The 18,763-nt window shown below is 34.2% G+C and overlaps 1 protein-coding gene, 2 long non-coding RNA genes and 1 pseudogene across 4 annotated transcripts; 2 read left to right on the top strand and 2 right to left on the bottom strand.

The window, feature by feature from the left end:
* Positions 1-1,369: 1,369 nt before the first annotated feature.
* LOC144574524 (uncharacterized) lies at positions 1,370-3,109 on the bottom strand. The gene is made up of 2 exons (XM_078324483.1): positions 2,783-3,109; positions 1,370-2,302 (listed from the first exon to the last, which is right to left on the bottom strand). Exons 1-2 carry the CDS (start codon positions 3,086-3,088, stop codon positions 1,385-1,387), a joined length of 1,224 nt encoding a protein of 407 aa, XP_078180609.1. The 5' UTR covers positions 3,089-3,109; the 3' UTR covers positions 1,370-1,384.
* Positions 3,110-4,110: 1,001 nt separating this feature from the next.
* On the top strand, positions 4,111-4,689 carry LOC144575185 (pentatricopeptide repeat-containing protein At5g48910 pseudogene; annotated as a pseudogene).
* A 1,839-nt stretch (positions 4,690-6,528) lies between these two features.
* Positions 6,529-7,435, top strand: LOC144575101 (uncharacterized). Of its 2 annotated transcripts, none has more exons than XR_013518356.1 (2): positions 6,529-6,621; positions 6,962-7,435. It is a non-coding gene; the product is annotated as an uncharacterized LOC144575101 (long non-coding RNA). The 2 variants fall into 2 exon arrangements; XR_013518355.1 differs by having other exon boundaries at positions 6,540-6,627.
* A 63-nt stretch (positions 7,436-7,498) lies between these two features.
* Positions 7,499-8,819, bottom strand: LOC144574522 (uncharacterized). Its single transcript, XR_013518247.1, has 2 exons — positions 8,693-8,819; positions 7,499-7,753 (listed from the first exon to the last, which is right to left on the bottom strand). It is a non-coding gene; the product is annotated as an uncharacterized LOC144574522 (long non-coding RNA).
* Between the last annotated feature and the right edge of the window lie 9,944 nt (positions 8,820-18,763).

Below are 18,763 nucleotides of genomic sequence, written 5' to 3'. Positions count from 1 at the left end.
TATTCCACCAAACGTGCCTTAATCGAGCCAGAATAAGATGGCATAAACCAATCTTTAGGCCAACCTAAATTAAACCACCTCACATGGTGATTTAATTTTTATTCCACCTCGTGGCCTAACTTGAATGATTATAATAATATTTTATTTGTATATAATTAGTATATTATTATTAATTATTATTATTAGTATATAATTATATAATTAATATCTTATATTGTTAATATATTAAATAATAATTATAATAATATTATATAATTAATATCATTTTATTATTAATTATTATTAATAAATAATTATATAATTATTATGTTATATTGTTAATATATTAAATAATTATTATATAATATTGTAATATATTATAGTTATTATTAATATATTAATATTGTGTAATTAGTATCTTATTAATGATATATAACTATATAATTAATGTGTTATATTGTTAATATATTAAATTATTATTATAATAATATTATAATATTTTATAGTTATTATTAATATATTAATATTATATAATTAGTATCTTATTATTAATATATAATTACATAATTAATATCCTATATTGTTAATATATTAAATAATTATTATAATAATATTATATAATTAATATTTTCGTATCCATAATTATTATTAATATGTTATATTGTTAATATATTCAATAATTATTATAATAATATTACAATATATTAAAGTTGTTATTAATATATTAATATTATATAATTAGTATCTTATTATTAATCATTATTAATTTATAATTATATAATTAATAATTAATATTGTTAATATAGTAAATCATTATAATAATATTATGATATATTATAGTTGTTATTGATATATTAATATTATATAATTAGTATCTTATTATTAATATATAATTATATAATTAATATTTTATATTGTTAATATATTTGATAATTATTTTAATAAGATTATATAATTAGTATCTTTTTATTAATAATTATTATTAATTTAAAATTAATATTTTATATTATTAATATTTTATATTATTAATATATTAAATAAATTTTATAATAATATATAATATATTACAGTTATTATTAATATATTAATATTATATAATTAATATCTTATTATAAATAATTAACCAATTTAGGCTTTCATCCTCCACCAATTCTAACCAAACAAAGAATAGTTTAAGTTATGATTTAACTTTAGGCCTCAACCAAACATGAATAATTTAGATCAACCTAAGTTGGAATAATCAATTTAGGCCTCCTTAGCTTTAGGCCACAACCAAACATGGGGAATTAGAGTAGTTTAGATTGTTTCATGAGAATAAAGAAGTTTAGATCTATAAATGAGGGTCATTTGACTTATTGTAAATACATTTTATATCAATAAAATTGTTAGTAGACATTTAAAATCACTAACTTTTCAAATCAAGATCTTTTTTCAAATCATACAATACCACTATTATAACCCATAATAGAAAGCAATAGAACACCAGTACAACAAGGATCAATACAATGCAAATTACCCTCTTGAACCACTTCCAACAATTTGATTCTTCAATAAGTTGTTGCCACTTCAAGAATCGTCTCTTTAACGAACCAAAAAGCCGTTGAAATGGCTCCCATAACCCACTTTTCTTCAGCAAGAAAATCAGAAACCGAACTACAACCCAGGAGATACCAAGCATGAAGAGAATGACGCATGCCCTGATCAAGCTTAGCAGTAGGACGTGTTGATCATCAGATTTATCATCATAGAGTGCAAGCATGCCATAATAAAATGCCATAACCATAAAGAAGGTAGCAACCCAGATCACCATCTCCAAGAATTTCATCACAATTTTTTTCTTCCGAGGGACCACACATAAGAAAAGCATCATAACACTAACAGATGAAATAAACGCCAACACGTTACATATTTTGAATCTTTTTAAAGAATCGCCAAGGGTTGGTTGACCCTTAGAATTAAAAGCTCCTGGAGGATTTAATATTGCTGCTGTGAAGGTGACAGTCGCCACCAACGTTGACACCAACAATAGAATTTGCGGATCGTACTCTGTTTCCTTTTCCACCTCTGGCAATGCTTTTTCTATGTCATTTGTGGTGCTATGTTGTCGCACTCTTGGGTTAGAACTGTCACGTGAATTAGAGTCCCTGACAACTGGTTCTGATTCAGACAACACTTCAGCTGCAGTCTTTCCCCCAGCTGCTCGTATCATCTCACAGGCTTCCACTAACTCTTTGATAATTACTGTCCTTCCGTTTTTAACAGCAATATCAAGTGGTAATAAGCCTTCCTGTTTCTCCCTTATTAAACAAAGGTCCAAGTCAGCCTGCAGAGAAAAATAAACATTAAATTACAAGCGTATATATATTTTGGAAACCGTAAAATCGATCTTGAATTTTTAATTAATTTGCTGACAACAAAATGGTATATATTTACGAGCAAAGCTATTGTAGGGCATTTTAAAATAACGTATATGTATGTATGTATACATATATGTAGTGTAGGCATATATGTATGTATGTATTATGTATATGTGTATATATGTATATGTGTGTATGTGTGTGTACATATATATAATTATATATATATATATTAATCTGGCACCGGTCATTCCTAAAACATTAATTTCCCATCAAAAAGTTGGGGTAAAGATATCAACAATGCTATTTTGGGTTCATGCGGCGTCCATTAATAGAGAAAATAATTGAATGAATTCAAGCTAGCTCTGTCAATATGTTTACCCAAAAGGCAAATATATATATATATAATAGAAGTGAGAAACAACAAAAACAACTGATCATATTACCTTCAACAACTCCTTAACTACAGTGACATGACCGTGGGCAGCAGCCAAATGCAGAGGTGATAAACCCTGGCCGTTGAGCTCCTTGGCAAGCTCGGGTTTGTGATGGATAACCTCGCGAACAAAATCAGCATGACCAAGCATTGCTGCAATATGTAGGGGGTTATCTCTCACTTCAACTAATGTAACCCCAATTACCTTGTCAAGCAGGTGCTTATCTTTCTTGAGTAGCTCTTTTAATGAATTGACATCTCCAGCTTGCGAGGCCTCTTCTAGTTTTGTAAAGAGCGTATCCATTGTCAGACTCATTTCCTTAGTTGAGTTTCTTTCCCTACACAATACTATAGAGTTTATGCCGTGTGTTGACCCAACACCAACTATTGTGGAGTCAACGGAAAGGGTGAGGCTACGGTACATGAACAAATTATTATGTGAGAAGATATGTTGTGGTCTTTGGAATGGGAGAGGGGGGTTTCCGATGGGCATCGGACCAAATCCTGTTCGATGGGCTGTTAGAACCGTCGGATTTGCTTTAGATTCGTGCCCGCAATTTCACGTCTGTTTTAAAATCCGTATACACGAATCCTAAAGTAGATCCGACGGTTCCAAAAACCCATCGAACAGGATTTGGTCCGATGCCCATCGGACACCCCCCTCTCCCCTTTGGAATAGGCCGAGGATGCAAAAGTGTGCTGAGAGCCTGAGGCCTTAATATTTCAATTGGGCCTTTAGTAATTGGTTTCTTTTAATGTAAGGCTTGTTATAGTTTTTTGGGTTTCAAATGAAATAGACAGTACACTGTCGTTTTCCAAAAACCTAAACAAACAAACAAAAAAAATTCTTCAAATTCAACTCAAGTTTCTATAATAACTGCTAAGTGCCAATAGTTCGTACAATCAATGGCAAGCAATTCAGATTTAAGATATATTTGGAAAGATTGATTTAGATGGTCAATTTTTTTTTTTCTTTTTAAATAAAAACCCGTTAGGCTCGTTATTATTTCAAGAGAGAAGTAGAGAACTACAATAGTACAATCTTTTATAAAAACCCGTCAGGCTTGTTATAGGTTTAATTTCTCATGTACCCTCAAAGAATTATTTAATTTCTATAATTATTAATATAGTGAAACTATTAGGCTCAAGATCCCCCAATATATTTCCAACTCTGAAAATTCCATAGCGCATTAAAATTAACCCCCTCATGGCCACAGCAATTATCGACATGTATTGTTTTTTTTTGAGGAAAAATCAACATGTATTGTAAATGTTGAGAATTGAAGAATGCTCTTGAGGTGTTTGATGAAATTCCTAAGAAAGCTTTGTCAACATGGTATGATTTTGGGATTGGCTATTCACGGCCGTTACCATGAAGCAACTGATTTGTTTTCCATGCTACAAAATTCAGGATTAAAACCAGAGAATGTCACATTTGTTGGTATCTTAATGGCATGTGGTCATTCTGGTAGGGTTAATGAAGCAAAAAATTACTTCTATCTGATGTCTCAGCACTACGGCATTGAACCAGAGATCCAACACTACGGTTGCATGGTTGATGCATTAGGTCGAGCAGGGTTTTTAACAGAGGCCGAGGAGTTAATTACCAAAATGCCCATGAAGCCTGACGTGGCAATAGGGGGTGCATTGCTCTCTGCTTGTAAGATGCATGAGAACATAGAGTTGGCAAATCGCGCAGCAAAAAAGATCATGGAATTGGATGCACGAGATAGTGGTGGGCATGCTATCTTATCAAATATTTTTGCCAATGGTCAAGAATTTGGTGATTCTATTAACACTAGATTAAAGATGAGAGAGAAAGGTGTGAGGAAAGAAAGAGGAGGAAGTATGATAGAGGTGAATGGGATGGTGCATGAGTTTCTGGCCCATGGCAATTTGCCACTGTCAAACTTATGACATACACTGATACTGTGGTACAGATTCATAGATTGTTTGTAAAACTTGTTACATACTAAAATAATTGAAAGTTTTGTTGAAGTTACTAAAGTGTACCTAAGATAGAGTATGGTGCTTCTTGCAAATTTTTAATTTTCAAAGGTAGCTTAATTTTTATATCCAAATGAAGTATGGTTCTTTTGCAAACAATGTAAACAAAAAGGGTTGAAGGCAAATTTCTCCCTTTTATATATGTATCACTGTTTCGTACTAAAGGCTTGGTTGTTGTTGTTGCTATATCACTAAAATTATAGCATATGAATTGGTGGTGTCTTTTGTGGATTTTATATTTAAAGAGAGGCTCTACAAGAAACATTCCCTGAGCTTGAACTCAGACCGTGGCGTATACTGCATTTTGAACAAGTAATAGATGATCTTGTCGTGCTCTTACCCTTCATTAGATCAATCAAGCAGTAAAACACAAATCAAACAAATTTTATTGAAAGCTGAAAGATATAGTAACGGCAAAGCCTGAGTTTAGAGAAACAAATTTCGCAAATTTTACAACAGATTCATCAAGTTGATCTAATACAATAGTTCTCTATTTATAAGCATTGCCTTTCTGACCAAAAAAAAGATCTAAATTCTTTATTCCTATCGTCCAATTTTGATCGAAGATCCGGTCTATATGCATTTTGGCAAGGATATTTTATCTTCAGGTAGTTCCAATTTGCGATAATTTGGTGAGTTGGAGATTTGTTTATTTGGTGTCTAGGTTAATAGAATTGGGAATTGTTATCAAAGCGGTGTTTTGGACAATTGTGACGATTTCACCTTTCGGCGGCTTATAATTCAAATTTGGTGATTTAGTGATCGGATATATATTTTGGCATTTTTAATGGTTGAGAGTTTGTGATTTGATTTTAAGGTTCACAATATAGATAATGCCATGATTTTGATGTTTGTTAGTTTGTGATTTGGTTTTATAGTGCACAATAAAGATAATGTCATGGTTTTGTTAGACTTACTGACTTACTGTCCAAGTTTGAATAAAGGGTTTAAGGATATCAAACTACATGGGTCGTGCATTCTTAAAAATGTGAGAAGTAATTTGTCAGTTAAGTTCCATATTGATAATAACTTGATATTTGAAAGCAACCATCGTGATGTTTAGGACAATTCAGAGCGAATCATAAGGATCCAATTTTCAACTATATTGAGATATTGATGAACCATAATTTGATACATTATTTGATACATAGTTGATCTCAAAATTTATTTTAATTGTCATATTTTGTTACATTTTATTTATCATTTTATTTAATTTTAATTAATGTTAGTTGAGACACAAGATACTGTGCAAGCTGTTAATTATTGCAGAATTGGAGCACGAAACCGTACGATTTTCATGTGCACAGAAGATCAAAAATATCAAGCCGAATAGAGAAATAAGAGGAGATAAATCTTTGAATTCAACTAATTAAGAGATTTCGTAATTTATGGCCGCATCAATTCTTACCAAATTCAAGTAAGACATTTTATTGGGCTAGTCAACTAAGGCATTCACCTGGCGCATATTTGTTTCCAATTGAAACTGCATTTTGATTGAATTGCATTGCTAGTTGATTCGGCCCATTTAATTTAGGGAAAATTATTTTTATGCCACTCCAAAACTTGAAAACTTAGTTATTTGCCACTCTAAAATCACTAAAATTATGAAATTGCCACAATTATACATTTAATACACATATTAGATAAAAATTATTCTGAAAATTATTGTATAAAAGATGTATTTTGATATTTTCAAAATTATCCTTCAAATGAAGGGATAAAATTAGAAAATTGAGAACTCCAGTCCAACAGCCCCTTCATCCCCTTCGCCTCTCTTTCTCTCATTCCTCCGCCAGATTGGAGAACCTCCACTCTCTCCCGCCCGCCCCATCTCCGACGAAGGTGCAGGTTTTCTCTCTCCTTTCTCTCCCTTTTTCTTTCCTTTTTCCCTCTCTCTCTCTCTCTTTTTGTGCGTTGCTCACCAGTGCAACAAAGCACCTTGAAAGGCTTTTAAAGCATCTTGGCCGTATGAATTTTTTTCTCCCAAAAGTTAGTACTTTTCTTGAACTACACCATTTCCATCAGCAGTGGTACTGGTACAGTACCTGTCTGTTATAGTCGGTACTGGTACAGTACCTGTTTTGTAGTCGGTACTGGTACAAACATGGAAGAGTTTAACCACTCCAAGCTTTAGATATGAGGATTGTTATTAGATTTCTTTTTTTGATTTGTCTAAGCTCAGAGTGTGGAACAAAATGTCTGCGATGTTAGGAGTGCAGTTGATGCAGAGAGGGGATACGATTCAACAAACATAGATGATATCCCTCAAAAATGCGAGTAACAAGGGTATGAGGAAGAATCAATGGAGCAGTATTTTTGCGACAACATGCTGGAATTTATGGAAACAAAGAAACCGGACAATTTTTTAAGAAAAGGAGATACCAGTATGGGTTTTGGGGAGGTAGTGGTGCAGGATGCACTTCTGTGGTTGAAAATTTTGTTAGTTAGAGAGAAGTGAAGATCCTTGTGTAGTTAGTTTGTTGTAATTTTCCATTTTCTTTAGTTTGTGGTTTAAAGTTTTTAGTCTTTTCATTGGCACAATGTTAGATTTGATTGCGACATAAATAATTGTAAAACTACAGCAATGCTTGGTACAGTAATGATTGATGCATATGTAATTGTAATTAGTAAAGGATTGATTAGTTTATAGTTTATACATGATTAGAATGTTAATTTCTTTAATCAACATCAAAAGAATACATTTCAAAACAATTATTAATTCTGCAAATAAAAAAATTCTTCTATGACATCAAAAGTTTTTACAAATTACAAGTACCAATTCTCAAGATACCCTCAACAAATTACTTTGATTCTTATCAAAGATTTCATAATTAGTTTAGATGATACAATCAATCTAATTTCAGCTTTCAAAATATCACCAAAACAACGACCTTTACAATTTACACCCTAAAATATCTTCTTCTTCTTCTTCTATTGCCATTTCAAAACAATTCATTTTGGCTAATCATTTTGCCTACGCAAACAAAATTAAGAAGGGTTAGATATTAAGCTACAAGACACCATATTCTCTTTACAAAATTCATCAATTCTCATTAAAAAAGCTAAAAAACCTAAACCATATCACAAAAACAAATTTTCTCAGAAATACAAAGAAAGTCTGATGAGTTCCAAAATAAAAGACTATTGATCTCCGAAACATGCAGTTCTCAATGGCATTAAGTCAGACTCTCTTACAAATTTGTACAAATTGAGTCTGGTTTTTGAAACCCTTTGAATTTGAATATTATTTCCTATTTTGCCTTTTTTTGATGGAGATCTCTAATTGGAGTCAAATTGAGTCTGCCTTTTTCTAATTTTCCCTTTATTTTTTTACTACGGTTTTGATTGATGCATTTCTTTGATTATTATCGACATAGATTCCAAAGGTTCTACCTTTGGGCTATTTTTATAGCATAATTGGTAAGATTCGATAGTTCAGAGGCCTATATGTGTTTATGTAAATAAATATCAAATTGGAGAAGATACCTATCACAAAATAACTACTGCCTTACTGTCTCAAACAACTGATTTTGAAATTGCACAATTATATGATTACCCATAGTGACAGAAATTATTTGAATTTTCCATTATTTGACCCAATTTTGTATTTGCACCAACTGAAAATTACAAGACACCCTATGCTATTATATTAGGTTTTAGTATTTGTACCAGTACCCACTACAAAACAGGTACTGTACCAGTACCGACTACAACAGACAGGTACTGTACCAGTACCACTGCTGATGGAAATGGTGTAGTTCAAGAAAAGTACTAACTTTTGGGAGAAAAAATTCATACGGCTAAGATGCTTTAAAAGCCTTTCAAGGTGCTTTGTTGCACTGGTGAGCAACGCACAAAGAGAGAGAGAGAGAGGGAAAAAGGAAAGAAAAGGAAGAGAAAGGAGAGAGAGAACCTGCACCTTCGTCGGAGATGGGACGGCCGGGAGAGAGTGGAGGTTCTCCAATCTGGCGGAGGAATGAGAGAGAGAGGCGAAGGGGATGAAGCCATGAAGGGGCTGTTGGACTGGAGTTCTCAATTTTCTAATTTTATCCCTTCAAATGAAGGGTAATTTTGGAAATATCAAAATACATCTTTTATATAATAATTTTCAGAATAATTTTAATCTAATATGTGTATTAAATGTATAATTGTTGCAATTTTATAATTTTAGTGATTTTAGAGTGACAAATAACTAATTTTAAGTTTTGAGGTGGTAATTTCATAATTTTCAAGTTTTGGAGTGGCATAAAAATAATTTTCCCTTTAATTTATTACCAAAATTTTGGATTTTAGCGAGGGAATATATTTCGACTCTGGACAAAAACTTGGGCATCTTAACTTTAGCATTTCATATTTTATTTTGGACACTTTGAATATTGAATTCGGCCAAAGGTAAATGTTCGCGTGAAAGCGCAACACAAGTTTCGGTACGCTTGGGAGCGTACCTTTTAAAACCGCGGTTACACCTTCCGATTAGGGTTGCAAGTGCACAACCTTATCGAGGAGTATAATCGGGTATCGATCCACAGGGACGGTTTCCTTGTCTAGAATCTACTTATCTTGACTAAAGACTAGAAGTGAGAAAGAAGGAGTTTTGGTATTTAATTTTCTTAAAGAATCAATTCAAGCAATCAAACAATGCAATAGAATAGTGACTGTGCAAGGAAATGTATAAACTGTGTTTTGATTTAGGATAAAAGATGTTTCAAGGGTTTCAGACTTCATCTCTGATTTGCCTCTAGTGGTACGGGTCTTACCAAGTTGGTACGGCTAGGCCGCACCAACCTGGTCCGACCAAGCCGTGTGGGGCTTGGTACGGGTAGGCCGCACCACTCTTGTAAGACCCGTACTGATTTACCAGAACATAGCTTACAAGTTCGAGTTGATGCATTTCTTGCTGGTACCTCGTATTAAACTCTTGAGAAATGTTCAATTGACCATACCTAAGCTTCCTAAACCTCAACTCTCGTTTGTTGGTTCAAGATCTAGGTTTGGGAGTCAATTCTTCACCTTCTAGGGTTTCTAAACCTGAACTCTCGTGTTTTGGTCCAGATCCTCTAGTTGATTGGTTGGAGATCTAAGGTATCCTCTAATCTGTCAATTAGGGGAGAATTCAACCTTTCGGCTTCAATTCGAACAAGTCTACCTAAAGGGATTGGTTTGGTTGAGAGAAGGCAATGGTCACATGACCTTGTTAGGGTTGATCTACCACTATAGGCACACCACATGCAATCACAGCAAGACAAAGCAATCAAGACAAGCAAATACACAATCAATACAATCAAAAGAGTTCATACAAGATCCAAATCAAGAAAAGCAACACAAATCAAGAAAATCCATCTACAAACCCTAGAAACAATGATCAACTACTCACAAGTCATAGATCTGTCCAGAAATACAAATAAAGAGATAAAGAGAGGCATGATAGAACTAGATCGAAGATCGGGAGTGGAGAAGGAGTTGATCCGTCGATTTTCGCCTCTTCCTCTTCCTTCTTCTTCTCTCCTTGCTCCTTTGCTCTCTTTCTCTCTTTCTCTGAGCTCTCAATCTGGAATGGAATGGAATCCTCCAAAATGGAGAGATCCCTCGCTTTAAATAGCCTCTGCCAAGATTTGAATTCTGTCAGGCGGCATCTATGTACGGCCCGTACCAAGGTGGTACGGCTAGGCCGTACAAGATGGGAAAGAGCTGGATCGGCTAAGTCTGGTACGACCCGTACCAAGCCTGGTAAGGGTCATACCAGGGAGTCCAAAAACACCGTTTCTTCGTGTATTTTGCTCCAATCCTGCAGAAAACAAACAAACTCTCAGCAGTACCAAATTCTAAGGATATATCAATGAAATGCACATGATTTTGACAATTTAGAACGTGAATTTGGTACGAAATCAAGTAAAATATAGGCTAAATATGCGAGGTATCAGTAAACTGAAGGAAAAGAAGAAAGCTACAATCCGACTCTTCGAATTCAGTTTTAGCAATCTTTTTTATTCTTCTCTTTTTCTTTTATTTTTCTGATTTTAATGAAATCAAATATGACTTATGCTTGTATTGAAAGTATTCTTGGCTAAACATTTTATCTAGGGATATGGGAGTAACTTGATACTTTTATTATGTTAATTTAGTTGTTTGAATTTATTTGTGGTTGTGATGTTGAATTGTTTATGAATGTTTGAATGATTTGTTTAGTTATTTCTTATTTTATTAAGGGATCCGCTGTTACGTTACGAAACTTTAACAATTAATATTTCATGATTTAAAAGCAAGAATCGAAAATTTACTAATAAAATGGAAGTTTAAACCTTAATTAAGGTTCCTCTAAATGAGTAAATTAAGTATGAATCGAAACCGCGTTCGAATTTCGAAGTTCTAAACCTTTATAGGTCCAGTGCTTCTGCACTGGTGGTGAGTGCGGGTGACTGACCCGCACTGGATTCTGTTTTCCTTGAGTTGTTTTCTGCATTTCTTCTCAGTGCGTCCGCACTGAGAAATTCTGTATTGACTGAATTTTCCAGAATGGGACTAACTACTGAGTGCGTCCGCATTGGAGTATTCTTCTGTGTTGATTGAATTTCTTTCCAAAATCCGTCTAAGTACTGAGTGCGGGTGACTGACCCGCACTGAAATTGAGTGCGTCCGCATTACGCTCAGACATTTCCCTTGTTCAGTACCGTTTTCGTGAAAATTTGACTAAGTATGGAGTGCGTCCGCACTGATGGTGAGTGCGGGTGGAGGACCCGCACCGACACCTGTTCTTTTCCTCTGGAAGGCGCTGGAAGGCTCAGCCGAGTGTTGAGTGCGTCCGCACTCAGATCCAATGCGGATGGGTGACCCGCACTGGATGATCTGAGGGTTTAATTGCATAAATCCTTTATTCTCTCTCTCTTCCACCTCATTCCTTTCACATATTTGAGTGAAATTTTGCCAAGAGAGAAGAAAAAGAGCGAGAGAGTTTCTCGTCCCTCTCAAACCCCCAATTGTTGTGAGGAATTGGAACTGGAACCGAGTAAGCGCCCGTGAATCTCTCCTAACTCTCTGATTCGGTATTCTTTTCTCTTATTCTCTCTTTCGAAACCTCGAATTTTCTCGATTTCTCATATTTTCGTTTTAAACTCGAGATTTGTGTTTGAATTGCTCGAGGATTAGTTCCTCTACACTCCTTGCTTATTTATTTGTCAATCTTTTTCCCGATTTCTTCCGATTTGTGGATTTTGATTTCTAGGGTTTCGTGCCAAAATTGAAACTGGGCATAATCGTGAATTGATTTGTTTAATCCAACCGATTAGACTTGTAATCTGTAGGGTTACCCCTTGATCTTGAATTTCTAGAACATTTAACTGCTGATTTGAGATCTGACCAAATTAGGGTTTAACCAATCGGTAAATCGAATCGTCCCAAGAACCAAAGTAGTGCAACGGTGAATGAATGGTTACTTAATTGGAATTGTGTAGGGTTTAAAGGACCCCGAAGTAAAGTGTGTGAATTTTAAAGGTTTTAAGTAAGAAGTAAGGAATAAAGGAATTGGTTAAGGAATATATGAGCCCTAATATAACTCGAGTGAATGCCTCGATCATGAACCACGGTTAAACCTAGTATACGTGTAATATAGGTGTAGGCTCGGTCGAGCAAGACGTTGCGAGGCAATTCGAGACACCCGATCCTTAACTAAGCGATACGCTCTGTTAGTTTATAATAATCTAGAAGTCAATAATACGATAATTTATCATAAAGCTTTGTTCATGAATTGAATGTTTATTTATATATCATTTTGTTGCCTTGAGTATTATTGAATTTATGGATCATTTCGAGTTCATGACTGAAATTGTGAAACTCCATAATATAGATGATATATACTCTTAAAAGGTCACTGACCAAGGTAATTAGCAGGAACACTAATTACCGCTATAAGGTTAGTATGTGGATTAAAATATGGTTAAGTTTTACAAACCACCTGACACGAGATGTCATTTTAATCACATAGATACATGTTCTAGGAACATGGTATTTGACAGACCCCGAATGAAACATTAAATAGAATTGTGTTCGTGTCATTTATGTTTTCATTCAGTGTCAGGTTCTACAGTATGAGGTATTTATCGTTCCCACTGAGAAATATGTATGTGTGATTGTTATCTACCGCTGTCCGTAAAAAGCAGTCATAACGGTGGCATTTCCATATGTATAGCTTAGCTGAGGAAGTGATAGTTTACCGAAAATACTATTTGTCCCTCGTATCTCTATACGAGCTATAGCATCACTGGGCCCCTTGATAGAGTAAGATTATCTGCTAGCGGTATAATTACAAGAGTAATTATATTTGATAATCTGCTCAAGATCAAGAAAAGATTCAGTTAGCAAGGATGACACACATCTACCTTGAAACTAATCTGATAGCTATGAGACAGAAGAACAGACACAAGTAAATTGTTTACTGGATCGTGATATTGTACAGTACAACATCATCTGTGTAATTGGATGGTCATGATGTGTTGCCATATGCCACCCATGATTATAGAAGTTAAAACAGTTTTAAACTCTATTTACCAACATAACACAGATCCTATTGGGTCACACCATATAGGAGTTAATTGGAGAATCTTATTGTGATTGATTATAAATTGGTTATGATCAATAGTAAGATGGTTATAATTAATTATACGTGTTATAATTAAATTATAAATGTTATGTAAAAATAACAAGCAAAAACATTGGTTAATTTATAAACGTGTGTGACACGTTGTATAAAAGTTAACCGGTTAATTTATAAATGTGCACGACACGTTGTATAAATTACCGAAACAACAAACCGCAAGAAAAATATATATATATAATTGTTCAGAATAATTATACGAATATTATTTGTGTTCGGGCCGAGGGCATTCGGGTCTTTTCAGATTCATCCTTATCCGCATGACATGTCATTGATCCTATCCAGATGACATGTCATCAATCCTATCCACAAGGGAAAAATGGTCATTTCACACCTATGCCACCTTGCATGTGTAGAAACATGGAGAAGAGTGTGGAAAGGTGTGGAAGGGGTATTTTGGTCATTTCACATATAAAAGATGAGGTGTCAATGGTATACCTTGTAAATAGGCCGAACTTGGAGGGCATTTTGGTCTTTTGCAACCGACCCTAAACACTATAAATAGGGGTGGAGGGGTAGAGAGAAAATTTGCTAATTCACTTGTATCGTTTCGTGCAGAATCGAATCGGTATTTTCTCTCTTTCTCGGTTTCTCTCCCAAATAGTGTTTCGGTTGAGAAAAGAAAGTTATACGTAGTTGACGTATAATCTTGCGGGTTGTTGTGGAGTATATTTACGGGATCGATGAATAGTGTTTTACCGAATTTCGCGGTATGTCAGTTTTGCATATTGATGAAACTGAGCAACCGAAAATTCGTGTTTACGGGTTTTCATCTTTTCCCCGTGAATAGTATTTTTGCAGAATTCCGCAGTTTACGGTATTTCTGGCAGAAGAAATAAACCGCTCTCCGGTTAGTCCTGGTGGATAACCGATAGAGGCATCAGACGTCTGATGCTCCGTTCCGAGTCGATTCCTTCCCTGGTGAGGCTCTACTCGCTCGGTCTGCATTCCAACTGTGATTTGGAAACAAGGTATAAATATGTTATATTAATCTATTTAATTTGTAAGTAGATTAAAGTTTTAGAAATCAATCATGGAGTAGATCTGTAAAAGGATTAAATTGGGTTTTGATGCCAAAGGAATACTGAAGGTGGACCGCCTTGGAAAGTTTCCTGACATACCCAGTTTAATCCTGAGCTTAAGTTGGCCATAGAAATTTTTGTTCTATGGTCATTCCGCACCTTAAGCCTAAACGGGTTTTTGGTTACAGCACCTCGAAACCCCAACACGCTCGTCGTAACCAGGTGCGGGATTCTTGGACTTGTTTGATACTTTATTTTCAGGAATTAAACTGTGTATTCGTTTGTCATGTTGAATATCATTGATTGCATCATTGAATTGTGTAAAGCATTTGCATAGCCCAATCAAATTAAACTCGAATTGATGTGACTTGAGTGATTTGCATGCTAGTATGGTTGTAGGTTGTGTCGATCTATTATGATATGATTTGATTGAAAGTCACCACGATTTGATTTGATATGTATGCGAATGGATTTACGAAGTTAAGCACTTGGATCCAATGAATTTGCCAAGTCGGGCTGTATGCTGACTTTGATTCCTAGGATCCTAATGGCCTTAGGTGAACGGCCCTCAATGTTTCCCAGTACCGGTTGGGACGAGGGAGGGTGATTATGTTACGAAGTGTGAATTGGAATCGTGGGTGACTAGTGTGTAACGTTTGTGGCTCGGTGGCATTCTCCTACGTGTTAATGCATTTGGACGGTCAATTGAATATTGCGAATATTGGAAACGATTCTAAAGAGAATTTTTTTCATGTGACTTGAACCAGACCTTAATAACTGTTAAGTCAAGCGATTACAGATGGGTGTCTGATAAAGGGTCCAGCTCGGTGGAGCGTTTGTAGGTGTCAGTAACCCGACAGACGAGGGTTTGATAAAGGGTCCAGCTCGGAAGAACATCTGTAATTGCTACAAGCCCTAATGAGTCGAGTTAAGCCAAAATATATATTGTGTTTGAAATTCATCTTGGAAATTCCGTAAACTGTGATTCAGTTTGATTAATTGTTGTCGAGCATTGGCATTCTGTTATTTATGAATATATATCTGTTTGAACTGTTATGGTTTGGGTTTCATTTTTGAATATAGAGTCTGATTGCAAGTCCAATAGTCTAAACTGTGGTAAATTCGCACTGAGAATTTTATTCTCACCCCCACCCTTCAGGTTACTTTACAGGTACTGGTGCGACTGATTCCGGAGAGGTACGAGAGTAGTAGGCCTTAGTAGCTTACCACTTCATGACCCTAGATATGTTTTGTTGTGTAGATTTAGGGTAGGCCTCATGGTTGGTATCCGGATGTGATACTTTTGTTGTACTATTTTATGTCCAGACTGTGTACTCTGATTATATATTTATAAACTTGTTTTATATTACTTGTTGTTTGGTCTGAATTGTTAATTGCCTTGTAAGCATACACGGCATTGTATGCTTACGACGGGGGACTGTTACGACCCGTGGCTGCGGGGTGTGACATCCACTAATAATAAATTGAGACCGAAATGAAAAAATTATATTAGAAGTACTTTTTAAAAGGAAAAATTTCCGGTGTGCCCATTCAAACTTTCAAAATAGCCAATTTCCCCATTGAAACACCATAATAGCCAATTTCTCCATATAAACTTATATTTCTTTCTTCTATACCCTTCTAGTTATTTAACTTTTTATTTAATTATTTTAATAAATGAATTGACAAATATACCCCTCCATTAACTAAATTGAATAAGAAATAACAGAAGAAGACGGAGCTTGGACTCTAGCCATGGCTAACGGGTCCGAATTTGGTTATTGGATCCTATTTTATTTTGAATACCAAAAGAGTTTATCGAAATGAAACATCTTAGATGGAGATTTTGGATAGTTCCGAACATTGTGATGGTTGAAATCTGATCATCGATGGTTAATCAAAACATGGTTGGAATTAATCCATAAAATGACCAAAGCAAATTTCAATCAATCAGAGAGGCTCTTCTTACTGTCAATAAGATTGCTCAATAAAAAAAAGATTCTAGGTCTTCTTATCTAGGTCCAGGGCCTTTCTTAAAGCAGGGACGAGTTTACTGCTAAGAAATTGAGTAGACTATTGGATCAGACAAAAGGAAAGAAACTGGAGCAATCCAACTTTGAATTAAATTGCGAGAAGGGCAAAAGAATGTCAGGTAAATAAGGCAGATTATGTTGCAAGTTGCATTGTTTGATATATTTCATGTATAACTATATCCCTCTTTTCTTGAATTTCATTTTCACATTTTTGATATTCGCTCCTCACTAGAGCAAAGCTTGCTGATGAGCAGAACTTACACAACTCCAAAAAGTGAATGTCAGATCAATGCATCCCTCTTTTTTCATTATTTTATTAAATTTTGATATAAATTTTTTGATAACATTCAAAACTTACACTAGTTTAATCCGCATATTTCATCCAGTTTTTATTGATGCACAATAATATAAGAACTTTTTGATCTATTATTTGAATTTCTTTTATACTCATTGTCAGAAACTTAAATTTCATGATTAAGACATAATAATCCTTTTTTCTGAAATCAGTGAATAAGAGTATAAGAGTGATCAGTGAGATGAGAACATTCATAGTTAAAATCATTAAAAATTGAAACCACAGTGGCATGATTGACAAATACTTAAAACTCCTCAATTGTTGGCCTTGAACAAGGGTACGTTACCCATCCCAAAAATTATGAACTGGTACTTAGTACCTTATGTCATGGAGAATACACCATATATACTGACTCAATCAAATTAAATAGCTAACTTAAAAACGTATACGCTGATAATCCCTAAATAATTCTAACTGAAACTGAAAAAGATACAAATAAAAGAAAGAAATGGAAAGCAGGAAACCGGTACTGGTACTGATGTCGGTATTGGCCATCAGGAAAATATAATTCAATTGACTGAGAAAATAATAAGCTGACGGTGTCACGAATTGATTAGTACGACACTCTGACTTTGCTTCAGACAATACTGGGTAGCTCCGCCTATTACAGTATACTTGAAGTTTGAAGTCAATGAAAGGCGTTGCTTAATTAACAGTGAGGAAGGAAGACAGAGGTGGAGTGAATAGAAAGAAAGGATATATTAGTCAATATAATTTGTAAAATAATTAAATAAAAGATAAAATAAATAAAAGGGGATAGAAGAAAAAAAGGTAAATTTATATAGGAAAATTGAATATTATGATATATTTATGGGAAAATTGGCTATTTTGAAGATTTGAATGGGCACACTAGAAATTTTTTCTTTTTAAAATAGTGATAGTTATGCAAACAATACTAGATAAATTTGGTGATGGACCGAAATGAGAAATCGAATTACTTGAACAACATAAACAAACTTAAGTACTCAGAACTACGAAAGTAATTCAAAAGGCTTTTGGGGAAAAACATGAGTTATCAAATAGCTTAATAGATTTAGATTAAAACTGGTAAGCCACGAACGTAGGAGACCTATTTAATCTACATACGGTGCGAAGCCGCAAAAGTGGATAAACATTTACTTTAGGACAACACCCCCTCAACAATTGTAACCAAAATATTAGAAAAATAATTAGAAATACATAATTAAAAGTATCATAGTGAAACCATAACCCTAGATATTCATTTTCTTTGATTTTTCTCATCATTTACTGTTTCTGGAATTCAATCTGCATTATGTTAATTTAAGTTGCATTCAGATAATTCGTCATGCATTATGTCTGAAATTCAGGTTGAGGTTCTGAAATTTAGTCTGCATTAGTTTATAATTCATCCTGCATTTAGTTAATTTATCCAACATTTTTAGAATCCAGTTTATTAAAAATTACTCAATATTTGCTTGTCTAGATTATTGAAAACCGGTAAACCAGTACTTACAATACCTCTCTGTGGTTCGATACCCAAATTACTAAGCGATAAGGTCATGCGCTTATAACCGAATTGTATTGGAATTAGAGATTAAATTGTTAAGCTATTAAAATTTACATCAGATATTTTTCATAAAAGATTAAAACTTAACTCTCTATGAATGTAGGCTATTCTTCTTCTTCTTCTTCTTTATTATTTTTTTTTTTGATATCCAAGTAAGTGACTACCGGGAATATAAAAATAGCCTCGTTTACAACCTCAGAAATCTAAAAAATTTAAAAGAGATAAAATATAATAAAACAACAAATATTTCTCTCAACCCACTACATCTGAACCTCTGTAACACTTCAACCACATTTCGGTCTCTTCTTTAATATTCCGTGCTAACAATTAAGGAGGCTTCCACGAACAATCAAAGATACACGCATTAACTGCTGCTGTCAATGCCACAGAACATGAATA

Source organism: Carex rostrata, chromosome 23, assembly GCF_964058835.1.
Source record: "Carex rostrata chromosome 23, lpCarRost1.2, whole genome shotgun sequence".
NCBI lineage: Eukaryota > Viridiplantae > Streptophyta > Magnoliopsida > Poales > Cyperaceae > Carex > Carex rostrata.
Note: the sequence above shows the minus strand (reverse complement) of the source record. Positions and strands in the feature narration are given on the sequence as shown.

Bases quoted from the DNA above. Each gene is read 5' to 3' on its own strand.
- LOC144574524 (XM_078324483.1), bottom strand. From the start codon at position 3,088: ATGAGTCTGACAATGGATACGCTCTTTACAAAACTAGAAGAGGCCTCG. The intron at 2,303-2,782 runs GTAATATGATCA...TTTTCTCTGCAG, and splicing joins TAGTTAAGGAGTTGTTGAAG to GCTGACTTGGACCTTTGTTT.